The 24431-nt window shown below is 37.4% G+C and overlaps 1 protein-coding gene across 1 annotated transcript in view; it reads right to left on the reverse strand.

Moving 5' to 3' along the window:
- The window catches only part of Rbl2 (RB transcriptional corepressor like 2), a 51673-nt gene extending 29356 nt beyond the window's left edge, over positions 1-22317 (reverse strand). Inside the window, exons 1-8 of the mRNA XM_063247102.1 lie at positions 21971-22317; positions 17068-17198; positions 15457-15657; positions 11277-11341; positions 6879-7007; positions 4074-4234; positions 3922-3986; positions 2565-2751 (exon numbers count right to left, since the gene is read on the reverse strand). Of these exons, the coding sequence (XP_063103172.1) occupies positions 2565-2751; positions 3922-3986; positions 4074-4234; positions 6879-7007; positions 11277-11341; positions 15457-15657; positions 17068-17198; positions 21971-22210 (1179 nt within the window). The 5' untranslated portion in view covers positions 22211-22317. The remainder of the gene's footprint in view (positions 1-2564; positions 2752-3921; positions 3987-4073; positions 4235-6878; positions 7008-11276; positions 11342-15456; positions 15658-17067; positions 17199-21970) is intronic.
- Between the last annotated feature and the right edge of the window lie 2114 nt (positions 22318-24431).

Here is a 24431-nt window from a genome sequence, read left to right on the forward strand (position 1 = left end):
AGAAAATACTAGGACATTCCTTTTCCAAGCGACAACTTAATAGATTCTGGAGTGCCTCAGAGATCTGTCCTTAGATCCTTCTCATTCACCAACTCATACTGCTGGGTCATCTCTTTTCGTTCCATCCACATGCAGATGATACCAGGACATAACACATATCACCCTAACCTCTGCTCTAAATACCAGCGTTAAATTTCTAAACACCACCTCAAGGACATAAGTAGGGTGCCTAAAAGACATCTCAAATCAACTGTGCTAATAATAACTTTTGATTTTTCTCCCCAGATTTTCCCTTAAATAAATGTCAACAGTAAATATTTTTAAATGCCTACTATATGATAAACATTGCATACAACACTGATCACAACCCTTGTAAAGCTTGTTATTTTAATGCAGGGAAACAGATAACAAACACTTCTACCATCTCCCCACCCACCTACTTACCTACTTACCTGCTTACTGTTGGAAAGTACAAGCCAAGCCTTAAGGGGACATTAACCGCAAATTAAGGGGAAAGGAAGTCCTGAGGCTAGGAGATACTGGGGCTTAGGGTTTCATATAATTTTATATAGTAGTCAGGTTATCAGAGACCAGAAAAATGTGAGGGAACAGGGAAGCAGGCCATACGGGTACCTTAAAGAAGCGTGTTTTAGACAGGGCAACGGCAAGGGCAAAGGCTGAAATTTGACCGCATGCTGAACATAGCTAAAGAGTGAAGAAAAAACAAGTCAGTGCGCACGAGTACAAGGGGTGAGGAGGAAAGCAGCAGGAGACGAATTCAGAGTGGTAAAAGGGACCTCACAAGCCACGCGCAGGGACTTCAAATTCTGTATTAATGCCTAACAGTTATCCTTATTTTCTCTTTTTGTCACACCTTAATCCAAAACATCAATAGATCTTGTAGATGCTGTATCCAAAATGAGAGCTGAATACCATTTCTCTGAATCAAGCCACCAAAAACTTCCACCAGAATCCTGCAAGAGCTTCCCAGCTCCTTTTTAACCCTTGCCTCTTACCCATTTCTATATAAAAGACCTTTAAAAATGACCATCACAACACACAAGGGTCATTTTTCTTTTTAAAAAACCCAACCCTTAAAAACTCTGATCCTAATCTGAGGGGGAAACATCCTTACACTGGCTTCTGAGGTCTACATGACCTATCTGTCCCTTGCCCCTGCTCTCTCACTTCTTCCCAGTCTTCCCCTCATTTGCTCCATTCCCACACTGACAATGTTCCTGCTCCTTCCTCTCGGCTCTGCGCTTGCTGTTCTCCCGCCTTTGAACACACTTCCAAGTTGCCCCTCACTCCTTCAGGTCTCTGTTAACACAATTACTCCCAGATGCCAAGCACCCCACCTTCTCCCTTCCCCCAAGACTTCGTTTACTACTGACCCACTTTATTTTTCTTCTTATCTCATCACCCAACATACTATATATATTTAACTCTTTGGTTATCTTTTGTCCATCTCCCCAAACTAAAATATAATCTTCTTTAGAACCGGGTATTCATGGCTGTTTCGTTCAATGCTGTATTTCCACAAGTCCAGGGCACACTCTGGCTTACAAAACACCTCGTAGCATATGAATAAGAGGGAAGCAATTCACAGGACAGAGAAACTCAGACTCTGCCTTCCTAAGGGTCTTCTTGTAATAACTCTACATGATCCTGAAAGTCAGTTTAACAGCTTTCTTAAAGAATGAAGATTGTGACTGGGAATGTAGCTCCCCGCAGGCCTATTTGGCAAGTGAGGTCCTGCATTCAATTCCTGGTGCCGGCCCCCACCCAAGCCAAAAGAATGCAGATTGTTAATTTCTCCAGTCTCTTAAATGAAGGCCCCAACTCAAATTAATTAACATTTCTGTTCAGCTCACTGGCTTAAGGGCCTGCCTGGTAAGTGAGAGATCATTAATTCAATCCCTGGTATCAAAACAAAAACAAAAACAAATTAATTAACATTTCTAAATGCCCACTAGGTTCATGATGCAAAAGATATAATACATAGTACTGGCTCAAATTTTCTCTCTCTCTCTCTTTTTTTTTTTTTTTTTTGTCTTTTTTCCTTTTTATCAGTACTGGGGATCGAACTCATGACTGCCTGCTTGCAGGGCAGGCACTTATGTTGCTGAGCTAAATCTCCAGCCCTTATTGGCTCACATTTTCAAAATGAAAAATTATGGGCATGACACATTTGTTTAAATTGATAGAAAATTTTCTTTTTCTCAAACCTAACCAAAACCTTTGAAAGATGATGTTAACCAAAAGTAAATCAGTAAGATAATTTTTCTTTTTCTCAAACCTAACCAAAACCTTTGAAAGATGATGTTAACCAAAAGTAAATCAGTAAGATAATTTTTCTTTTTCTCAAACCTAACCAAAACCTTTGAAAGATGATGTTAACCAAAAGTAAATCAGTAAGATAATTTCTTTAGTTAAGAGGCATATGACGGGGATTTTTTTCTTCATATTATATGCACAACACACACACAATATTATGAAAATACAATAAACCCCCCAGCTTATCAGCTCCTCTATTCCCACTCAGCTGGTACAACTCAACTCACTTTGTCAAAATGCTGCTGCAAAATGTTTTTCATCTGTACTCTTTCAGCACTCTCTGTTCCTGAACCAGTATTCAAACACCGCGAGAGAGTCCCAATTTCCTCCTCGGCATCTTCTCCAAGAAATATCCGTTCATCTAAATTCCCAACAGATAATACATATTCTTCGTAGGCCTTATTGATGGCTTTACTGCAGGGAAAAGTACAGACAATACTTTCTCACAAAACTGTCATTGCAGTTATGTTTCAATTCGTTTAATTATTGCACTTTTTATTAGTTTGTAATAGCTAAAGCTTAGAAACAGCCCAAATGCCCTTCAACTGATGAATGGATAAAGATGTGGAGTTTTTTATACGATGGAGTACTTCTTAGCTATAAAGAAGGACAATCTTCAGGCATTTCTAAGTAAATGGATGTACTCTGAGACCATATTCTTAAGTGAACTAAATCAGACACACAAGTGTAAATACTGCATTGTTTCTCTGGAGTGAGAACTAAAAGTAAATAAGGACCAAGATGTGTAATAAATATTGTGAAATAGAAAGAAAATGCTCAAATGGGAAGGGGAACTAGGAAGAGAAAAGTGGGATCAGAAGGAAGGGAAAACAAAAAACAAGAAAAGGAAAAAACAGAAACTAAACTTCTGTAAAAAGGGAAGGGAAGGGAGGGGAATAGGAAAAAAGAATCAAGATATAGGGGCTGGGGATTTAGCTCAGTGGTATAAGTGCCTGCCGTGCAAGCAGGTGGTCGTGAGTTCAATCCCCGGTACCGATAAAAAGGAAAAAGACAAAAAAAAAAAAAAAAAAAAAAGAATCAAGATATATCACATATACAGGTACAAAAAATCCCTATGATCAATGTGACCATTATGTATACCTAACATACACTGATAAGCTTAATTTTTAAAAAGTTCTAATACTCTTGAAGGACAGTGGTGAAAAATAAAAAATAAAAGTTCTAATACTATTTTTGAAAGCAACATTTCAGTGGGATCATTAATTATGAAAAGCCAAGGGTTAAAAATGTAAGTTTACAACATTATGTGCCTCCAGCACACAAGTGTCCCTATCTCCCCCAGCTGTGCTAGGCTCCTCTGAAGACCTCAGGATTTCCGTTCTACACCATCATTTTCCAAAAGAATTTCTTTACTTCCCAGTATACAATCCAAAAGTGTGACCAGTAAAGTTTTAATGAAGAATCAAAATTTTCATTGAATTTAAAACGTGCTTATAGATGCTGGCAGATGTTTTATTTTATTATTTCCCTTTATTTTCCATGAAACATTCTAACTTTCCAGAGTACAATCAATATAAAAAAACACTAAACTGAGGCTTCCTAGGTTATAATGAGAGTACTCACAAACTCTCTCCAAAATTTCCAGGTTCTAGAAAGCCAGTCAGATTTTCTTCTTTTCCCTTGAGAAGCTAATATAAAAGAAGAGATCCTTGTCATACAAAATCAAAACCTTTTACAAAAAACATTTTCATGTTACTTCTTTGCTACTTACAAACCTTTTTTTCATAAAGTTTCCTAATATAAGGTTTCCAAAAATGTTCCTTTATTCCTTTTGCTTCCAAAACTAGGCCATCGTGTAAGGAACAGAGTTTCTCAATGACACAAGGTGGGTCAGACGAAGGTTTAGAATCCTTGGTGGGAAAATCTTCAGATAGGCCTATGATATATACAGTCACAAAATGGAGATCAGTTGTTACTCCATAAACCAAGTTATAATAAACTAAAAATATAAATAATAGTCTAATCAAAATATGAGCAGCATATGAATGTATACAAAATAGTGTATATGAACTTAATTGAAACCTACTTAAACATACCTCAGGGGCCGGGGGTTTAGCTCAGCGGCATAAGTGCCTGCCTTGCAAGCAGGCAGTCGTGGTATACTAACCCTGGTACCGATTAAAACGAAAACGAAAAAGACCAAAAAAAAAACCCTCAAAAAAAAAAAAAATGGAAATAGAGGCAAAATATATCGCTACCCAAAAGATTTCAATTATTTAATCATCTGGAGATGGTTAAAAGAAAAAACTAAAAAATTAATTTTACCATATTGCTCTGTGATCTAAAAATTACAAAAATAAAATACAGTTTTACAAACTTGCCTTACCTTAAAACAGTAATACTTCAAAAAATTATACAGTTCTAAACTGGGCATGGCGGTACACACCTATAATCCTAGCACTTGGGAGGCTGAGGCAGGAGGATAGCTGTGAGTTAAGAGAACCTGATGCCTGCGCTACATAGCAAGACCTTAACTCAAAAACAAAACAAAACAAACAAACAAACAAAAAGAAATTACATAGTTCCAAAGGGAGAAGAAAGGAAGGGGACATAAATAGAATTAAGAGGTTGGGAGTTTAGCTCAGCGACATAAGCACCTGCCTTGCAAGCAGGCAGGCGTGGGTTTGATCCCTGGTACTGATAAAAAATTTTTAAAAAATTAAAAAAATAGAATTAAGCTACATTATTTACCTGTACCAACTCCTATGATGAATGTAATCATTGTATTCTGTAAACATATACTAACAAAAATGTTTTTATTAGTTTATAGTTATTCTTTAATCTACAATTATGCTATATATTAGATGTATTTACCATATTAATTTATAATTTCTATAGGCTTATAATAAGAAAAAAAGAAAAAATCAAAGAAAAAAAGTGGTAAAAACAAGGAGAAACGAGGAGAAATATAAAAGGAAGGCTGCAGTTACAGCTCAGAGAAGAGCACAGGTTCTCGCCCTGGGTGTGATGCCCTGGGTTCACTCTTCAAAATACACCATACTGTACACTCCAAGCAATTTTTTAAGAGTTAAGTAGGAACAGTAGGAAGGACAGGCTGAGTACTCCTTACCTGAAATGTTTGTGACTAGAAGTGTTTCACATTTCAGAGCTTTTTACATTTTTGGAATATCTGCATAGATTTTACTGGATGAGCATCTATAATCCAAAAATTTTAAATCTAATATATATATTTTTTTAAATTTGAGACTTCTGATCTATATCCTTAACTCTAAATTTGAAAATTTCTAAGCATCATGTTGGCATTTAAAAATTTCTGATTTTGGATGGGCATGGTAGCATATGTCTATAATTCCAGCATGCAGCAGCCTGAGCCAGAAGGCTCATTGTGAGTCCAAGGCCAGCCCGAACTTCATAGCGAGACCCTGTCTCAAAAAAAAAAAAAAACTAAAAGAACTTTTTAAATGTTTATTTCAGATTTTGTACACTTTCAGATTTGAAATTTCAGGTTAGGGATGCTCAGCCTATACAAGGAACATTAATTTATCAAACCAAAACAACTGAAAAAACTAAATTCACTAATATTAAAAATCTAAGGGGCTGGGGATTTAGCTCAGCAGCATAAGTGCCTGCCTTGCAAACAGGCAGTCATGAGTTCTATCCCTGATACCGATAAAAACGAAAAAGACAAAAAAAAAAAAAAAAAACTACCTGGCTAGAGAGACAAGCTAAAGCTCTTAACTGGTACCATATCAAAACTTGGAATCCTACCAAACACAAGCAACATTATATATCAGCTCTATAAATGCTTTTTATTTTATAAATCATAATTTGGGCACTGAACTTAATACCATTCATAGAAATTATATACCTTAAAGCATGATAAATGTATTGCCAAAATAAATACCATTTCTATACATCTGTCAGTTTAGTAAATCAAAGTTCAGTTTCTTTCTTTCAAAACCCTAACTACTCTCTATGACAAAAAGTTTGAACTGAAGATTTTTTCAATAAATCCTTTCTTGGGTCAAGGATATAGCTCAGCAGTATAACCTGGCAAGTGTAGAAGTTGTGAGTTCGATTCCCAGTACCATGAAGAAATTGATTAATTAAAAAATCCTTTATTGCTTCCTATATAGTGTGTCAGGCACAAAGCTTACCAAATATTATTGAAAAATATTACCAGGTTCAATGTCATTTTTATTACTGAGTTTTTAAATGCCTTCTCTTTATTTAACTGCATATATATTTCAGATACTACTAAAGTTGTCACTGAAGACTTTTTTTTTTTTTAACCAAGGATTGAACTTGTGATCTTGCACTTGCCAGGCAGGCCCTTATGCTGCTGAGCTAAATCCCTGGAGTCACTGAAGACTTTAAACTTTGTTCTTTCACCAAAAAACATATTTGGAGTTTGACTGTTCACTGAAAATACCCTCGGTAACTGCAATGGTGAAAGTCTTTCAAAAGCTCACAGTCTCTGATACTGCAAAACCTGTGCTATTGTGCAACTCCCAAGAGTAAACACAATAAAGAAAATGTGAGTTGTCCAAAACTCTTACCTTTAAAATTAGGGTTCACAAGTTCTTTACGATTGGAACACTGGAGAGCATTTCCATAAACTAAGTCCAAAGCACACAGCAGAAGATGGTAAGAATTGACCAAATCATCACTAATCATAGGAAAATTACCTATAAATTATGAAAAGTTATAGTTAAGTTACCATGAACTTACAGTATTTTTAAAATAGTATGTTATCCCTTTAATTATAATAACTTTATATGACACTGCAACTCTGACTCAAGACTTACACTAAGTATTTTGCAAATGTACATTTTGAGAAATTAGTTTTATATTTTAATAAACTCTTAAGAGTTTAATGAGGGACTGGGGATTTAGCTCAGCGGCATAAGCGCCTGCCTTGCAAGCAGGCAGTCGTGAGTTCGATCCCTGTTACCGATAAAAAGGAAAAAGACAAAAAAAAAAAAAAAAAGAGTTTAATGAAAACTGAAATCTTACCAAAAATGTTATACATTCAGTCAATATTCAGCAAATCAGCATTTATTAAATACCTAGTAGTTGACTAAAATTTTATTATCATCCATCTTTTCTTTGAAAGCTCTGAACACAAAGATTTATAAAATATGACAAAGTGTAAGAAATAGTTTTACATGAACTTTGAGTAAACTATCAATCAGAGATACTACCACAAGTACATTAAAATGCATGTAGAACAATATAAAATTATCAAATTTTTAAAAAGAAAATTACTAGAAATACTCAGAAGGGAACAGTTGAAAAAAGATTCATATAATTATTTTTCTCATGTACAAAGTTAAATCAGAAACCTTAATCACAGTGATAACAGTGACATTTATTAAACTTTTTTACATAGTGATACTGTATAAGGGTCATATAAATTAATGCAACTAATGATATGTAAATTCTAGAGCTACTATTCCAAGGATAACTGTCAATGGTAACAAAGAAATAAACCTAAACCTACAAAAACATTTTCTCCCTACAGTGCTGTTTTAGGCCTAATACTAAAAATAGTTTTTACATATAGTTAAATAGTTTTATTAGTTTTAGAAATTAAGAAGTATTTCTAAGTTTTTAAAAAATTTTCAAGCCTGTCCCTTTTTGACTTAAAATACTACAGGTATATGCTTTATATTGATTTTATATTCTTATAATATCAGATAAATTCAATTTAAATAGGTAACATAAAGCTGCACAATTATTTAAAACTTGATATTTTCACACTTACTGCCTTACCCAAATGCATGTACATATAAACACAGAGAACCTCCTCCCAGCACACAGACTACACACACACACACACACACACACACACACACACACACACACCCCCTCAGCTTTGTTTCAGTGTCTCCCCCTCTTTTTCCAAAGTTAACACTTACCTCAGCATATCAGGTAAGCAATTTCTTTTTTATTTTTTTGTACAGACAGAAACATTCCACAAATCATCTTTAATGAATTAAATAGAAAAATATTCTTCTGTTTCCAGAAAGGCAAATAATAATTTATAGATTACATTTTACATGGATAGAAACAAGCTAACTTGTGTGGCTCTACTACAAAGAGCTCTAACAGTAAAATACACTCCTTATGTACAACTCCTTGTACATAAAACAGGAAGTAGTACCTACTGGTTTCAAGCTACAAAGCCCATCACACTGACAAGCCCAAACTTGTATTTGCCACAGAGAAAAATCAGCAGCATTGTTAACTTCTAACAAAAAACTGAAATGCCCCTGAAGATCAAGTTCTAATTTAAATTCCAAGACTATACCAATATGGTTTGCTTTCTATTTCAAGTCCTGATCTTATAAATAAATCTCACTTTGTAAAATATTTTATCTTTCAACAAAGATAACAGGTAAAAGGAAAGCTGTTCAACCTCTAGACTTGGATTATTAGAAATGAGAAAATTGGAGATTTCATGTAAAACAAGAAATGGTCCCCATCTGAAAAAAATTTCTGGTGCACTGTAAAGATCATAACAGAGGTGTGCTCCAGCTACCTGAGGAAGAGGATCATAAATTTGAGGCCTGAATAAGTAATGAGACCCTCACCTCGGGGGAAAAAAAAAAGCTTCTTCAGATCAGTTATAGACTGCATAAGATAACATTCACTGAATTGCTGATATAGAAAATATGCCACCCAAGTTAGTCAAGTGAAAACTAAACAAGAACTGTAGAAGTACTTTTAAATAGTACTTCTATTTAAAATATTTAAATAGTATTTTAAATATCAAATACATTTATTCTTAAACATACACAAAATAGAAAATAAAATCCTAGAAGTTAAACATACCTGCCAAGCATAATCATGAGATTATTATCATATATAATACCAGCCACACAAGCTAACACTTGTTGCAGCTACTATAAAACTGGTTTACATACTCCTAAATCTTTCTTTGTTTCATGCTACTGATCATGCCACCTTTATCTCCACTAAAGAAAGCTGTCCATGTGAGGAAACGCGTAACTGAACAGCTCACATGTGACAGGAGAAATCAAGGACACAGCTCAGGAAAAGAAGAACGGCTCTCCACTAATTAGAGAGAACAGCAATAGTCAATCAAACCACACCTGGAGACCAGTGGCCTGATACATCCTCACCAGAGGCCTTCGAGTTCAGCATGAAACCAGGAGCCAGGAGATCTGGGTTCACATCCTAGCTTGGTTCCTAGCAGCTAGTTTCAGGTATCGGTTGCCTAATCTTTCAAGTAAGTTGAGAGTAATCTCATAATAGGAGTCTCCTATACAGTAATTTCCTCTTATCCATGGTTTTGCATTCTGTGGTTTCGGTTACATTCAGTCAAATGAGGTCTGAAAATATTAAATGGAAAATTCCAGAAATAAACGATTTATAGGTTTCTAAATTGCAGACTGTTTTGAATGGTGTGATGAAATTTTTCATTGTCCTGTTCTGCCCAGCTCAGCTCTGCTCAAGACAGGACTCATCCCTTGGTACAGCATTTTTACATTGTATGCACCACCCATTAGTCAGTTTCTTAGCAGCCTTTCTGGTCATCAGATCTACTATCACAGCAGAATCATGCTTTCATCCAAATAACCCTTATCTACATATCTATCTATCTATCTATCTTTCTTTCTTTCTTAAAGAGAAAAAAATAAAAATTTCAAAGCAATAATTAGGAGGTAACAACAGTACATACATTGCATACTGTTATCTTCAAATCAGTTACTCAGAATACAAGACATCTACATTTCATTGTCCAAACAATACCAGCACAAACCTTTCACTACAATGAGCTCAGAGATGATTCATTTTTTGAAACAGGGTCTTGCTATGCAGTTCAGGCTGGCCTTGAACACAAAGCAATCCTCCTGCCTAGGAGTCCCACATGCTGAGATTACAGGCATGCACCACCATGCCCAGCTATTTTTCTTAATAATGATTCCCAAGGGCAAAAATAATGATGCCAACAACTTGGTTATGCCAAAGATAAGCTTTAAAGTGCTTTCTTTAAACAAAAGGCAAAAATTTGTGAATAAGGAAAAACAAAGGCTGAGGTTGCTAAGATCTAAAATACAAGAAGATATTTTGAGACAGAGTATATTCATAAAACTTTCATTACAGTAAATCCAACTGTTCTATTTTACATATTATCAATTATTTTTAACCTCTTATTGTTTCTACTTTATAAATTAAACTTTGGTAAGCATGGGTAAGAACAAACATAGCATGTATGGAGTTCAGATCATCCCTGTTGCAGGTACCCACCTAGGGTCTTGGAATATATCCCACCCAATAGGCAGGGAATAGTATACTTCCATCTCTAAGATACTTTGTTTTTAATTTTGTATTTTATTGGGCTACCTTAGTGCTGAAAGACTGCCACATATTCTATAGAGAAAAAGCTAATTAACTAATATAACTATTTATTCTCTTTTAGATTACTAAGCATTATTCTTACATATAAATACAGAGAACAAAAAAATAGAGACATATTTAAGTGAATACAGATCTTAGGTCAAATATAGTGAGAAAGGAAGAGAAAACAAAAAGTATCTAAGGCATCTGATTAAGTATGTTTATCTAAATATGATGCAAAAAGTAATCTCAACTACTCTGGGGATAATTAGTCCCACTCAGTTGAATAAGACATGTATCATGAAAAATACAACCCAAAATACAAGCATAAATACAACAAAGTGTTTTCAGTTCATAATTCAGAATAGCTTTGAGTGGAGAAAATGCTAGGATGTTCCTAAGAGAAGACTTGGACATTGTAAAGAAATTCAAAAGACCCTTTTATGAAGAGGTGACACTTCAACAAAAATCTAGGATTAAAGACCCTTGAGAAAATTCTCAGTGAGGATCTCTTCTTGATATGTATATACAAAATTAATACTTGCAAATGTAAATAAACTAATTAATATATAAATATTACCCTTTCTTACCTTTTGCATAAATAAAAAGTACCCAACAAAAATGGAAGATTTCAGACACGGTACAGGGCTGTCGCCTTTGGGGAAAGAAAAAGAAGCCATGAGACAACAAAAGAAGTGGACATCCCAAATCCTAACAGATTAGGCATGAAACAAAATCCACAGTTAAAAGAGTAATACCAGAGTCAGCTTCACAGGGAAAATGCACCCAGTGTGTTCCAGACAAATACTGGGAAGTAACAGCTGGCAGCCAGGGAAAGAGTTCATTTCAGAAAGAAAAAAATATCCTGAGGAATTTTTAAAGTTTTTGAGGCCAAGATACCAAGGGAGGAAAATAAGATGAAAACAATAGTTCTAATGACATCAGCAGTCAGGTATTTTCCCATTTTCCCCCATCATAGCCGTTTAACCCTCTCTCCCTAAAGATACTGCAGAATATGTCAAATCACAAAAGGCCATCTCATGTAAACTCAAGCCTTTGTATAATCCCTTTCAGTTCTACTCATTAAAAGTACCTACTGTATTTTTCCAAGTTTTCTGCTAAAGGAAGTTTTAAACTTGCTTTAATCTTGGCTTTTCTACCAAAACCTCTGCCAGTGTTTATACACAAGACATCTGTGGTCTCCATATTCCAACAGCCTCATTCTAACAAGGTGCCACGAGCAGACTATTCTGCAGAAGATCAGAAGATTTAGCTTAGCTCCAGGGAATCATTAGGTAGGTCCACTTGCTCTCTCTGGGTCTTAAAGTCTTTCGTCTGTCAAAAGATTATTCTCTTTAAGACACCAGTACTTACCTCACTGTACTTAATTTAGTACATACTCTATAAAGTAGCCTCCCTACCACAGCACATGATAAACTACTTCTAATTTTGACTGTGAACCAAGAGAAAATTCAAATTTACTTCAACACTTAAGCCACTCTAATTTCTGGCTCTATAAAATTCAAGAGGAAACCTGACTTAACTGTCTTGCTTCCAAACTGTCTCTTGTTTTCATGTCTATTCTTGCGATTTCCTCCACAAAGGAAGCCCTGTAATTTCCTACCAAGGTATGGTGGCTCACACATAATCCCAGCCCTCTAGGAGGCTGAAGCAGAATACAAAATCTGAGCTGAGCCAGGGCAATTTAGCGAGTGAGCCAGACACTGTCTCAAAATAAAACTTCAAACACGCTGGATTTTAATCTCCATGACCAAGGGAGAAAAAAGGCTCCAATATTTCCAAACTGTCAAAATCATGCCCATCCCTTAAGACTTATTTCTACTTACTCCATGTAACCATAACCCAGCTCAACCAGATTTCTTTGTGGTCTCAGAAACCCTATTTCTATTTACACTGCATCATGTGCCTTTTATAATGTGCTGCACTGTACAAACCTCATAGCTGCCTCCTTTCCCTGCCTAAAGTATAAACCCTCAGAAGATAGAAAGTGGGGTTTTTGCTTTTGAATACTGGTATCCCACAATGTACCTAACAAAGTACTTTCTGAGGAAAAGTACTCAAAAGATACTCAGTAACAAACTCTCAAATTTGAGTGTGTGTGAGCTGCATTAGACAGTGGTAGTGAAGCCCAGGGGTTCTATAGCCTGAAAATAACTCCACAGTCACCAGTTGTGTGAATGTGGCCAAACTGCTTACTCTTCCAGGGGCTTTTGTCCTAGCTGAAACAACAGTACAAATCTCATAAGGTTGTCATAAAGATTAACAAAAGTAATTCACACTTTATTCTTATAAGATTCTTGTCCCATAATACAGTCTAGTAAATAGTACACATTATTAATATTTCTTGTTTCATTTTTTATTTTGCTTTGTTTTGTTGTTTTGGCTTTTTGTTTGTTTGTTTTTTCTTGAGACAGGATCTCACTATGCCCTTGAACTTGCAGTGATCCTCCCGTGCCTCCCAAGTATAGGAATTACAGATGCAAACTAATGCCCAGCTGCATTATTGGTATTACTGCTAACAGATAGTGTTAATAAAAAGTATAGAGCGATACAAGTTTGGTACAGCATACAGCTCAGTAGTAGAGTTCATAGTTAGCATGCACAAGGCCCTGGGTTCAATCCCCACAACCACACACACACAAATTTCACAGACAGGTAGATATAGATATAGAAAATTTTATGAAGATATATATATATATATATATTTTTTTTTTTTTTTTTTTCCTTGCACTGCTAGGTATTAGACCCAGGTCCTCGTGCATGCTAGGGAAGTACTTTTCATTAAGCATATCCTTAGACCTGAATTTTTTTTAATTAAAATTAGGTATATTTTATACCCAAAGAAATCTGGAAACAGTACACTATAAAATTATTTTCCTGATACTCCAAGGGAGAAACATATTTGGTACTGGGGTTTTAACCCAGGGCTTCAAGCAGTCTAAGCAAATGCTCTGCTGCTGAGCTATCTCCCAGCACTCCCTCCTTGCCCTTGCCAGGCAGCTGCTGTGCTGCTGAGCTATATCCCGGGCCCTGCTTTTACTTTTGTTTTGAGTTAGGGCTTCATGCTGGCCTCCAGTTTGCAATCCTTCTGACTTACCCTCCAGAATCACTGACATTATAGCTGAGTATCACCCTGCCCGGAAAAAACAAAAGAAGACATTCTCTATCTTTCTATAAACGATCATGTAGGTCTTGCTGAAATTCAAACCAAAGTTTGCATACAAAGTTTAGAGTATCTAATTGCAAAGAGTTCCCCAAAATTTCAACAAAACTAGACTAGTGCATCCATGTCTGTGGTCAACTATATATCACTGCAATTAGTTTGCTTTAACTGTTAAAATTTACTCTTACTGTAAGCATCCTTCACAAATTGAGAAAACCTTTATAGCTAAAGAGAAGCAAACATTATTCTAGCCAAACAACGGCAATTTGTTTGCGCTTTTCTTATCAATACTTTTCAAGTTTTATTTTAAGAACAAATGTCTATTTTACTGGGAAAACTTGTACATTAAAGAAGAGTTTAGGGGCTGGGGATTTAGCTCAGCGGCATAAGCACCTGCCTTGCAAGTGTGTGGTCGAGAGTTCCATACCTGGTACCTATAAAAAAGAAAAAGATGGAAAAAAAAAAAAAAAGAGTTTAGCCGGGCGTGGTGGCTCACGCCTGTAATTCCAGCACTCTGGAGGCTGAGGTGGGAGTTAGAGACCAGGCTGGGCTACAAAGTCAGCTCAAGGCCAGCCTGAACTGCATAGTGAGACCTCTTCTCAAAAAAACCACACACACAAAAAAGAAGAGTTTATATCCCATAACTTCTCTGAGCTACAATGGAAGACAACAGTGAGCCAGAGAAAGGGACTGACTTTCAAGATCAGAAGATGCAAACTCAAGCTGGGCATGGTAGCACATGCATGTAATCCCAGCACTCAGGAGGCTGAGGCAGGAGGATCTTTGCAAATTCAGGACCAGCCTGGGCTACAAAGTGAGCTCAAGGCTAGCTTGAACTGTATCTGTCTCAAAATGATGGTTTAAAAAAAAAAATGCCATTCTTTCCTGCCTGGCAAGCACAAGGTCATGAATTCAATCCCCCGTACCACATAAATAAATAAATAAATAAATAAATAAGGCTCAAATTCATAACCATTTCAGTTCCCCATCATCTCTCAATCTTGTTTCTCTATTCTTTGTTATACATATTATGTAGAGGAGTCATTTCAGGGAAATTACTTACTACTTTGTTTGATATAAAAGCCAAGTAATAAAAATAACCTAGGTAGTCAACAGGAGAAAATCTAGTGATCATTATGCGGTCCACACTCAAGATACCAGGTAGTGAAAACCCCTAAGGTCTGACTTTGTGCAGTATGCATTATTTCTGGTGATGTAACTAAAAAGAGAAAGTTTACATAAACAAAGGCCTCATACATTTTGTAATATGAAAGAAGACAAAGCCTTTATGGCTAACAAATAATGAAAAGAAAAAGACTTGGGGTAAAAGATTATTTATGAAATCACACTGCTTTTTTTTTTTGGTCTTTTTGAGACAGGGTCTCGCTATGCAGTTCAGGCTGGCCTTGAGCTCACATCGGTCTTCCTGCCACAGCCTCCCACGTGCTAGATTACAGGCTTGTATCACCATGCTCGGCCATACTGCTTTTTTAAAACTAACAAAAATAAACTGCTGAATCAAAATGTTGCACAGATAAGACAGCTGTTTATTCCCAGGTAAGAAATATAAAAACATAAAAACACACCTCTGTTTTCTTCCTCTTTGTTGACGAGGTTGTTCCTCTTGGGGATATTTAAAAATGTCTTGAAAAATGGGTTCATATTTCTTAAAAATTACAGCAGAAACAGTGAAGTTTCTTTCCAGCCTCTCAGTACGCTCTCTGAAATTCGGGGGGAGGTTTGCCATGTCTTCCCACTTCTTCATTTTGTTGAAAAACTCAATCAAGCTGATATTAAAACAAAAAATGAGTTTTACTAAATAAAAGTAAAGCAAAGGTATCTCATTTACTTGGATTATTTTTACCTTATTTTTATTTTATTTTATTTTTTTGATACCGAGGACTAAACTCATAACTGTGCGCTTGCAAAGCAGGTGCTTATGTCACTGAGCCCTGTATTACTTTTAAACAGTTATATAAAGTAACAACTCATGTCTTCGACAACTTTAAGTATCTCTTATCAGAGACTGACTTATTTCTCTGGTTCTGTTATCTTTTCTTTCTTTCCTTCCTTCTTTCTTTTGTGATTACCTCAGGTTTGTTTTTTTAGTTATGAAATATTTTTAAATATAAAACAAAATTAACAGGAATGATACAACATACATACACAACTTCCAGGATTAGCAAATGTTAGCATATTGAATGAATACTGCTATATTTGCCTCAGATTTAAGAACTAAAAACACAATAGAAACAGCCAAAATGCCCTAAAGGGCACTCTCCACTTTTCCCCAAAGATAAGCACCATTCTGAAGTTAGATTTTTTTCCATCTATCTATTTTTTTTTTCCTATTTTCTTTTTTGGTACCAGGAATCAAACTCAGGGCCCAGCGCTTTCCAGGCAGGCACTGCACCACTGAGCTACATTCCCCGCCCTCCATTCATCTTTAAATACATGCATCCATAGACAATAAGGAGTACCTCCTTCATTTGTGTTTTTACATTTTATATAAAAGGTATCAAAAGATGCATTCTGCAACTTACTTTCTATTCAGTGTTTGAAATTTATAAATGTTGATACACAGTTCATTCATTTAGTTGCTAAACATTCCCTCATATGAATATACCATTACATTTTATGTTCATTTCTCAGCCAGTGGAAATGTAGGTAATTTTTAATGTTTCACAACAAAAAATACTGCACTAAACATGTCCTTGAGCATGTAAGAATTTCTTTATGGACTACCTCCAGAAGTGGAGTTAGAGAATGTATGCTTTTGATTTTATTATGCATTCCACATAAATTAAGATTTTAGTCTTGAATACAGTTGTAAGCATAGTATCATACAATTAATGTATTTTATTTACTTTCAATCTAGAATGTTTCCTTAAGTTTCTCAATTATCTTATTTAGATTTCTTTCAATATGATACTATGAGTACAACCTTTAAAAGTAAATCCTTCCAAAAAAGGAACAAAACAAAAAAGTTAAGTTCTTCCATACAAGTACTTATACATAAAATGCAAATATTTTCACCAAATTAGTAAAACATAATGAAAAACCATGACCTAGCTTCTAAATCCAACACTCCACAGGTATAAACACTCAGAAAATAATGAACAGAGAGAAGTCTTGCTGTCATGATTTATGAGCTTTTATAACAAACAACTCTGCTTTTCAGGCTGTAAGATAGTTACCTTTGCTGCGAACATCTGAGGATTCTAGTTAGGGACACATAGTTTCCTTCAACAGTTCCTTTGCTTACAGTTGGGACAGATTTTCTGCAAGCCACATATAAGGCACATGCTAACCAGTGAAGGTCATTTCCCTGTAAAATAAAATAGGTTTTGGCTAATGAGCTATATATACTGCAATATAGAAAATTCCTGTTTAAATTAAAAGTGTTGTTCATATGTGTATGGGAAGCTGTGTTTTCCGATTATGGCCCTATATCACATGTTTTTGCTTTCTTATTTGTTTGTTTCTGGTTTTTTTCACACAGGGTCTCACTATATAGTCCAGGCTGGTGCTAAACTCCCTATGAAGCTCAAGCTGTCCTCAAACTTGCAGCCTTTCTGCCTCAGACTCCCAAGTGCTGGCAATACAGGTATGAGATCCTATGCCCATCTCATGTGTTTTTCTTACAATGTGACTCAAATATTCTTCCATAAGAGGTGTGTGTGTGTGTGAACCTGGGCAGGAGTGTATCTCCTCTTATACTAATAACGTAAGTGGAAATAGTGTTAAGTGATTTCAAAGAGAATACAGATTCCACAACATTGGTTCTCTTTCAGAACACGGACCTTGGGAGTTCTAGTCCAACATGTAAGAAGTCTGGTGCCATGCTGCAGAGAAACTATCTGGAAAGGTGAGTCACATAGAAAGATGTCCACGGAGGTTCAACAACATCAGTCCCTACTGCTAAAGTCTTCCTAGTGAACAAAACATTAGGTTCCCAAGGAGCCCTATCTTAATGCTCCACCCACAGAACCTATAGGCAAAAGTAAGTCATTGTTTTATGCCACTGACTCCTAGTGTATGGCTCCCTTTACACTAGGATAATTTGCTACATAGTGATTTTAACTGAAACAATAATATCAATATGTATATTTATGTATCTCAACCTAGAACACTAAAAAAAATGCAAAATTAAGATTGAGTATACAAAAAAAAAAAGATTGAGTATACATGCAGTCACTAACTTTATACCTAATCTACCTAATTGAAACATAGAAGTAAATACATAAAATTTGTAACCATATCAATTATTGTGGATCCATTATCAGATACTCTACCATTTAAAGGATTTGAGTTTGTTTGTTTGTTTGTGGCAAGGACTCACTATGTAGTCCAAGGCCAGCCTTGAATTACTTCAGCTGGCCTTGAATTCTGAATCCTCTTACCTCAGCCTCCTGAGTACTGGAATTACAGGTGTATGTCACAATACCCTGCTCAAAGGAAATAATTTTAAAACATTGCTTCTAAAATAACATCTGTATAATATTTTTCAAATGACACAATTTTTCTCTCCATATAAGGGCTGAATTTGAAGGTATCCTTTAGTTTCACTGTATCCACTGCCAGTTTAAGTAAAGAAAAAAAAACTGGACCTCCTCCATTTTTATCTTTATAATCAGGTTACCCTAAAACCAATTATACTTATTACAGCACATATTTTTCTTTTTCTTTTTTCTCCCTCTCCTCCCACCAGCACCAGTACTGGGGATAGATCCTGGGAGATGCTGAGCTATATCCTTCATCCTTTTATAAATTTTTAAAATTAATTTTATTTTGGGACTAAATCTTGCTAAATTACCCAGGCTGGCCTTGAACTTGGCCTTGGCCTTTTCCCTCTGCCAATTTCCTAAGTAGCTGGGATTACAGCCATCTACCACTACACCCAGACTTTCCTAGTTAAAAAAAAATAATAGAGGTATATATTAAACACATGCCTGGGAAATGCTGCATGTGTGCATGCGTGTGTGTGTGTGTGTGTGTGTGTGTGTGTGTGTGTGTGTGTGTATGGTGCTGGGCATTGAACCAAAAGCCTCATGTATGCTAGGAAAGTAATCTATACAGTACTACCCTCCAGGGTTCCATATTCTCCATTCATAAGATCTCAATGGAAATTTAGCTATTGAATTTCTATTGAATTTCTCTACTATGTAAAAAAACTATTGAATTTCTCTACTATGTAAAGAAAAAACTGCTGAAAAAAAACCTTTAATACTAAAAATAGGCATCCTCAAAATTAACAACTCATGGTCACACATCTATAAAGGCAAGTAGATCTGTTTTCAAGTTCTGACTGCGTCATATGTTAGCTATAACAGTGGGCAAATTAGTCTCAGAAGCTCCATTTTCTTAGCTGAAGGCTGTGAAAATTAAAACTAAAGCTTCAACTAAAACTAAAATTCTATAATCAGTATTCTGTATTAAATATGACATGGGCTTTATTTTCCACTATACACTTCCATAAGACTGTCATCCTAACATTATTTTATGATATAAAATAACTAGAAACTCCATTTAGGCAGGAAGGTTTAGGTTTTGTTCACTGCTTTATTCGTTTATTCCCAGCACCAAAAATAGTGTGGCAAATAATAAGTACCAAAGAAATAGTTGATATTTGAGCTCAGTGGGATTACAGCACACATATAATCCCAGAATTTACAAGGCCAAGCAAGAGGATCACCATGAGTTGAAGGCCAGCCTGGATCAAATACATAGCAAGACCCTGGTTTAAAAAAAAAAAAAAAAAAAAAAAAAAACTCAAAAAATCTGATAAAGGAGTTAGGCACATGCCAGTAATTCCAGCTGCTCAGCAGCCCAAAACAGGAGGATTGCAAATTCAGGCCAGCCTGAGCAACTCAGTGAGACCTTGTCTCAAAATATGAATAAAAAGGGTTGGGGATGTAGCTCAGTCTTCCCTGAGTTCAGTTCAGGCAAAAAAAAGTAAGTTAAGTGAGTAAATATTCATGCATTTATTGGGTAAAGTAAGCAAAGAAGCTAAGATTAAAATCTTACTAATAAAAAATCAAGTAATCAATGTATCTTCAAAACTAATTTACTAACCATCTAGTATGTCTCACTTGCTTATGTAACACTAGATTTCACATGCCTTAACCTCCATGAATAGAAATACCTCAACTGTATGATGACAATGCCTTCTCTATTTTATATGTATGTCCTGAAGGTAAAATAAGAACTTATAAGAGGGGCTGGGGATTTAGCTCAGTGGCATAAGCATCTGCCTTGCAAGCAGGCAGTCGTGAGTTCGATCCCTGGTACCGATAAAAAAGAAAAAGACAAAAAAGAACTTATAAGAACTTTGGAAGTACTCACATCCTTCAAACCAAAAGATAATCTTTTTACCTAACAATAGGAAACCACAGAGATAAAGAGGAACTTGATCTCTTCAGCTAGAATCTACAGTAAATGAGCTTAGAATTGTGAAGCAGTGCCCATGTGAGTGCTTTATGTGCCAAAAACTACGTATTATCTTAGTTGACCTTCAGGACAATTCTGTGAGGTAAGTACAAGTAGCTCGAGTTTACATATAACAAAAATGAGTTTTCCAGTGATTAAGTAACATGTCCAAAATTATCAAGATGTTAGGTTCTAATGCTGCCATTACAATTCTTTTGGATAGATATAACAATGGAGAGAGAGAATTAGTAATTAAATTAAAAATTTTTGCATGGGGCCAGGGATACAGCTCAGTAGCACAGCACTTGCCTGGCAAGCGCAAGGACCTTAGTTCGATTCTCAGTACCAAAAAAGATTCTTTTGACGCAGGATTTTTAAATACCCTAGTCAACATGAAGACTAAACTGAAAGGGTTTTGGCCCAGACAAGACACTGTAGCGGTAAAGCCAAGAAGCTCTATCTCCCCCATCCCTTAGGAATCTGCCTCTGGCGCCAAACTAGTGCCAATGGGCTACCTGTGCATCCCTAATGCCCCCTCACGCACCACCCCTAACCTAAGCTACATATAGGCCCCTACTCCACGTGTTCCACGAAGAGATCGCCGATCCTGGGGTGGAGATGCCGCGGTCCAGGGGGTCGGGGTGTCTCTCCCCGCATTCTCAAAATAAAGGTCATTTATATTTCATACATCTTATCTTTTCAGCCGCCGCCGGTCCCCCACAGTTCTATCATAAACCAAGACAGAAGCAAAAATATTTTATTATAGTTAAATAATATCTTGGTTAAGCTTTTGCATCTTGTGATTACGCTTTTCACAAACTATATATAAAACTACAGAGAAAATCAAAGGGCCTAATGTTTAAAAGCCACACACAGGCAGTCAAACGGCCAATAAACAATCCGGACTTCCGTGTCACTTCCCATTGGCCCATGAAGGGGAGGTGCCTGCAGAGTTGACAGTCACTGGTAGAATGGCTGTTTTTACTCATCTGCATGCCCCATCCAAAGAAAGGGGCAGAACACGCCTGTACCACAGTGAAAAACGAAAAGGTAGTTTTAGTCCCGATTCTAAAGTTGCAGTGTTAATTCTCTGTAACCAGTGGGGGCGTGTGTCTGTAACAGGGGAGGCGGAAAGTCCATCTGGCCTGGGGACCATTAAATTGTTTACTCGCACAAGCACACAGCCCGAACGTTAACACGTTTACTCGAACGGAGGCAAGGCCTAGCCAAAGTCAAGTTGGAAGAACCGAAGTTGAAAACAACAGAAAGAGACTCCTAAAGACCCGAGCACTCGAATCTGGTCAATCGCTGCACGACCTCGGACCAGTCTCGGTGTGATCTACGCGACTACAAGACTCGCTCGTTCTACGAGCCGGGTGGGTGGAAGTTCAAACGGGTCTCACAGACCCATTTTTGTAACTGTGAGCCAAACACGATCTCGGCCTTGCTGTGCTACGTTAGGGTAAAAAAGTGGAGCCCCTTCCTGAGCCCGAGGGGGAAGAGCAGCGAGAGCGCCTTCACCCTCGCGGGTGCTGCGAACCTGTCAAAGCCCGGTTCTAGGGCAGCTGTGCACAGAGGGGAACCCACGCCTCTCAGGCTGGGGACCCCGGGCCGGCGTCTGCGGCGCGCAGACTAGGCCCCAAAAGCCCCTAATCTCCACCCCGAGCGCACCTCCAGCGTGTAGCTCTCGCTCATGCTCCGGTAGCTGTCCCAGGCCTCAGCCCTCGCCGCCTCGTCCATGTTAAGGCGGCTGCACAGCTCGTCGAACCGCAGCTGGATCTGAGGGGTCGGCGACCCGGCCGGCTGCGCCGCGTCTTCGGCTTCGCCGTCGTCATCTTCCTCCTCATCTGAGGCTCCCGCCGCCGGAGGAGGAGGCGGCGGAGGAGGCGACTGGTCGCCTCCAGACGGCATAGCACTCCCTACGCAGCAGGTCCTCAAGTGAGGAGAGGGACCGGGCCCGCAGCCATTCAAACAGGGAAGCGCCCGCCCGCCAGCCGCCTGCACAGCGACTGCGCCGCCGCCTCGGGCTCTTGATCTCTTGCAGGCACCCGTAGCCCTGAGCCCAGCCTGCCGGGAAGTGTAGTCTAGGCCGGGAGCCCATTGGGCCCAAAAATCATGAAAGGAGAACAAAATCTGCTTGCTTTGTCTTGCCTGGGAAAAAGTAAACATACCTCTGCTTTTTAAGATCCCCCCATCGTGAGACCGTTCCGAAGGTCGTTCTGAAGAGAAGGGTTCCAGAAACATGACATATGAAAGTTTAGTAGCCGAGCTGTTCCCAGAAATATTACTGTCCCATCTCATGTATGTCTTTATCCTTAATCTGCCTAAATTCATCTTAATCTGCCGAAATTCAGATCTCGGCGCCGCTTCTAATTTCTAGTTCTTTCCAATGTTTTAATGTTATGTGAGCCCTGCCAAGAAATTATTGGACTTTTTAAAAACGTAAAGGTGCTACCCTCCCCAGAGGGGCAAATTTATGTTTACTACCTTATATTTGTACTGTTCTCAGTCATCCAGTTGGTTTAACTTTATTCCCTTTAAATTTTTTATTATTTTACTTTATCTTTTCGTATTTCTAGTATACTTGAATCACTTTATTTCCATTATTTTTCACTTAAAAGACTTTTTAAATAGGCAGTCCTCTTTAACGTATAAAGAGCTGTAGTATAAAATATTTTCCTACTGGGGGAACTGTGCCGCATTTGCTGTTTTGCTATTTTTATCTTGTTCAGTGGCAATGTGATAACTCCGACCCTGGTATAAAATCCAAGAAAGCAAGAAATTAAAATTTGGGAAGCAAAGGCTTTATTAGGTAAAATGCAGGCCTGGTGACGAGTCTCCGGGAGCCAATTTGGGGACTGCGCACCTCACAGCTAAAAGTCAGGACTTTTTATCTTGTAAATCCACAAACAGCTGCTGGTCACACAATGTAAGGAGGGGGATGGAGGTGTGACGCACTACAAAGCAGAAACGGCAATTGCAAGTCTCCCTGCATACTAGCAAGTTTAGATAAGAAGAAATCTTGTTTTTCTTAGCAAAGAATAGAGAGGTCTAACAGCAATTAACAACCTTAGTTACCTTACTTTAGCACCACAACTGTTCTATTTGTAGAGGGCAACAATGGTTAACATATCAATTAGGTAAGATTTTACAATTCTTTACAGAGGAGAGCATTGATTAACATATCAATCTTCTGCCCAGAGGGAAAGGAAAACACACATTTACAGTAAGGCCAAGTTACAGGTATTACTGTGATACAAATGAAGCTATTTTTGTGAAGAATGTACAATCTAATACAATCTAATGCAATTAACACAATTTGTGACGGGCTACCAGGTAGGGAAAAGGAGCTATTACCTCAGGCCTTTGTTTTATGGCCTTTAGGAAGTTAAAACTTAACCTAGTTAGATTTGAAGGGAGAAAGGGAGGGGAAGCAGCAGGTGGGCTTATACCTTAGAACAGACCTTAGGATAGTTAGGGGGGCTTAGGTTATAACAGCCTTTGTACAATGAGGGAAAGGCGTTCAGGGACAAAAACTTTATGAAAGCTGTAACAGAAAAGAGGAGAGAGGGCAGGCAGGAGAGGTAGAGACCAGCAACATGTTCTTACAGGAACAATTTTGAGACAGTGAAATATTCGGTACAATTCATAGCAATCAGCAGTGCTTCTGGAGTGAGCTTTGCATAGGCATCAAATGCATCAGATCTTTCACCTGGTTATGCAGCTTTCTGCACCTCCCCCATTAACCCTTTGAATCCAGCAGCCACATGACAATAGGTCTGGATCGTATAAAGAAGCCTATTGTCAAAGATGAACAAAACTGAATATTAAAGCATAAAACTACTTTTATTCGGCAGTTACTGACAGTAAGAGATAAAGTGAATTACATTCCTACTTGTGCAGAGATGATTGGGTATTTTAAAAGGAGACTGAGGAGCTGGGGATTTAGCTCAGCGGCTTAAGCACCTGCCTTGCAAGCACGTGGTCATGAGTTTGATCCCCGGTACCTATTTAAAAAAAAAAAAAAAAAAAAAAGGGAGACTGAAGAAAAGGTAAAAGAGCAGAGTTCAAGTGAAAAATTACAAAGGGCTGGTCTGCATTAATATCATTCATCCATCCGGGTCTTCTGCTA

Source organism: Cavia porcellus, unplaced genomic scaffold (genome assembly GCF_034190915.1).
Source record: "Cavia porcellus strain 051 isolate PalLab524CR breed Dunkin Hartley unplaced genomic scaffold, mCavPor4.1 scaffold_4, whole genome shotgun sequence".
NCBI classification, from domain to species: Eukaryota; Metazoa; Chordata; class Mammalia; order Rodentia; family Caviidae; genus Cavia; species Cavia porcellus.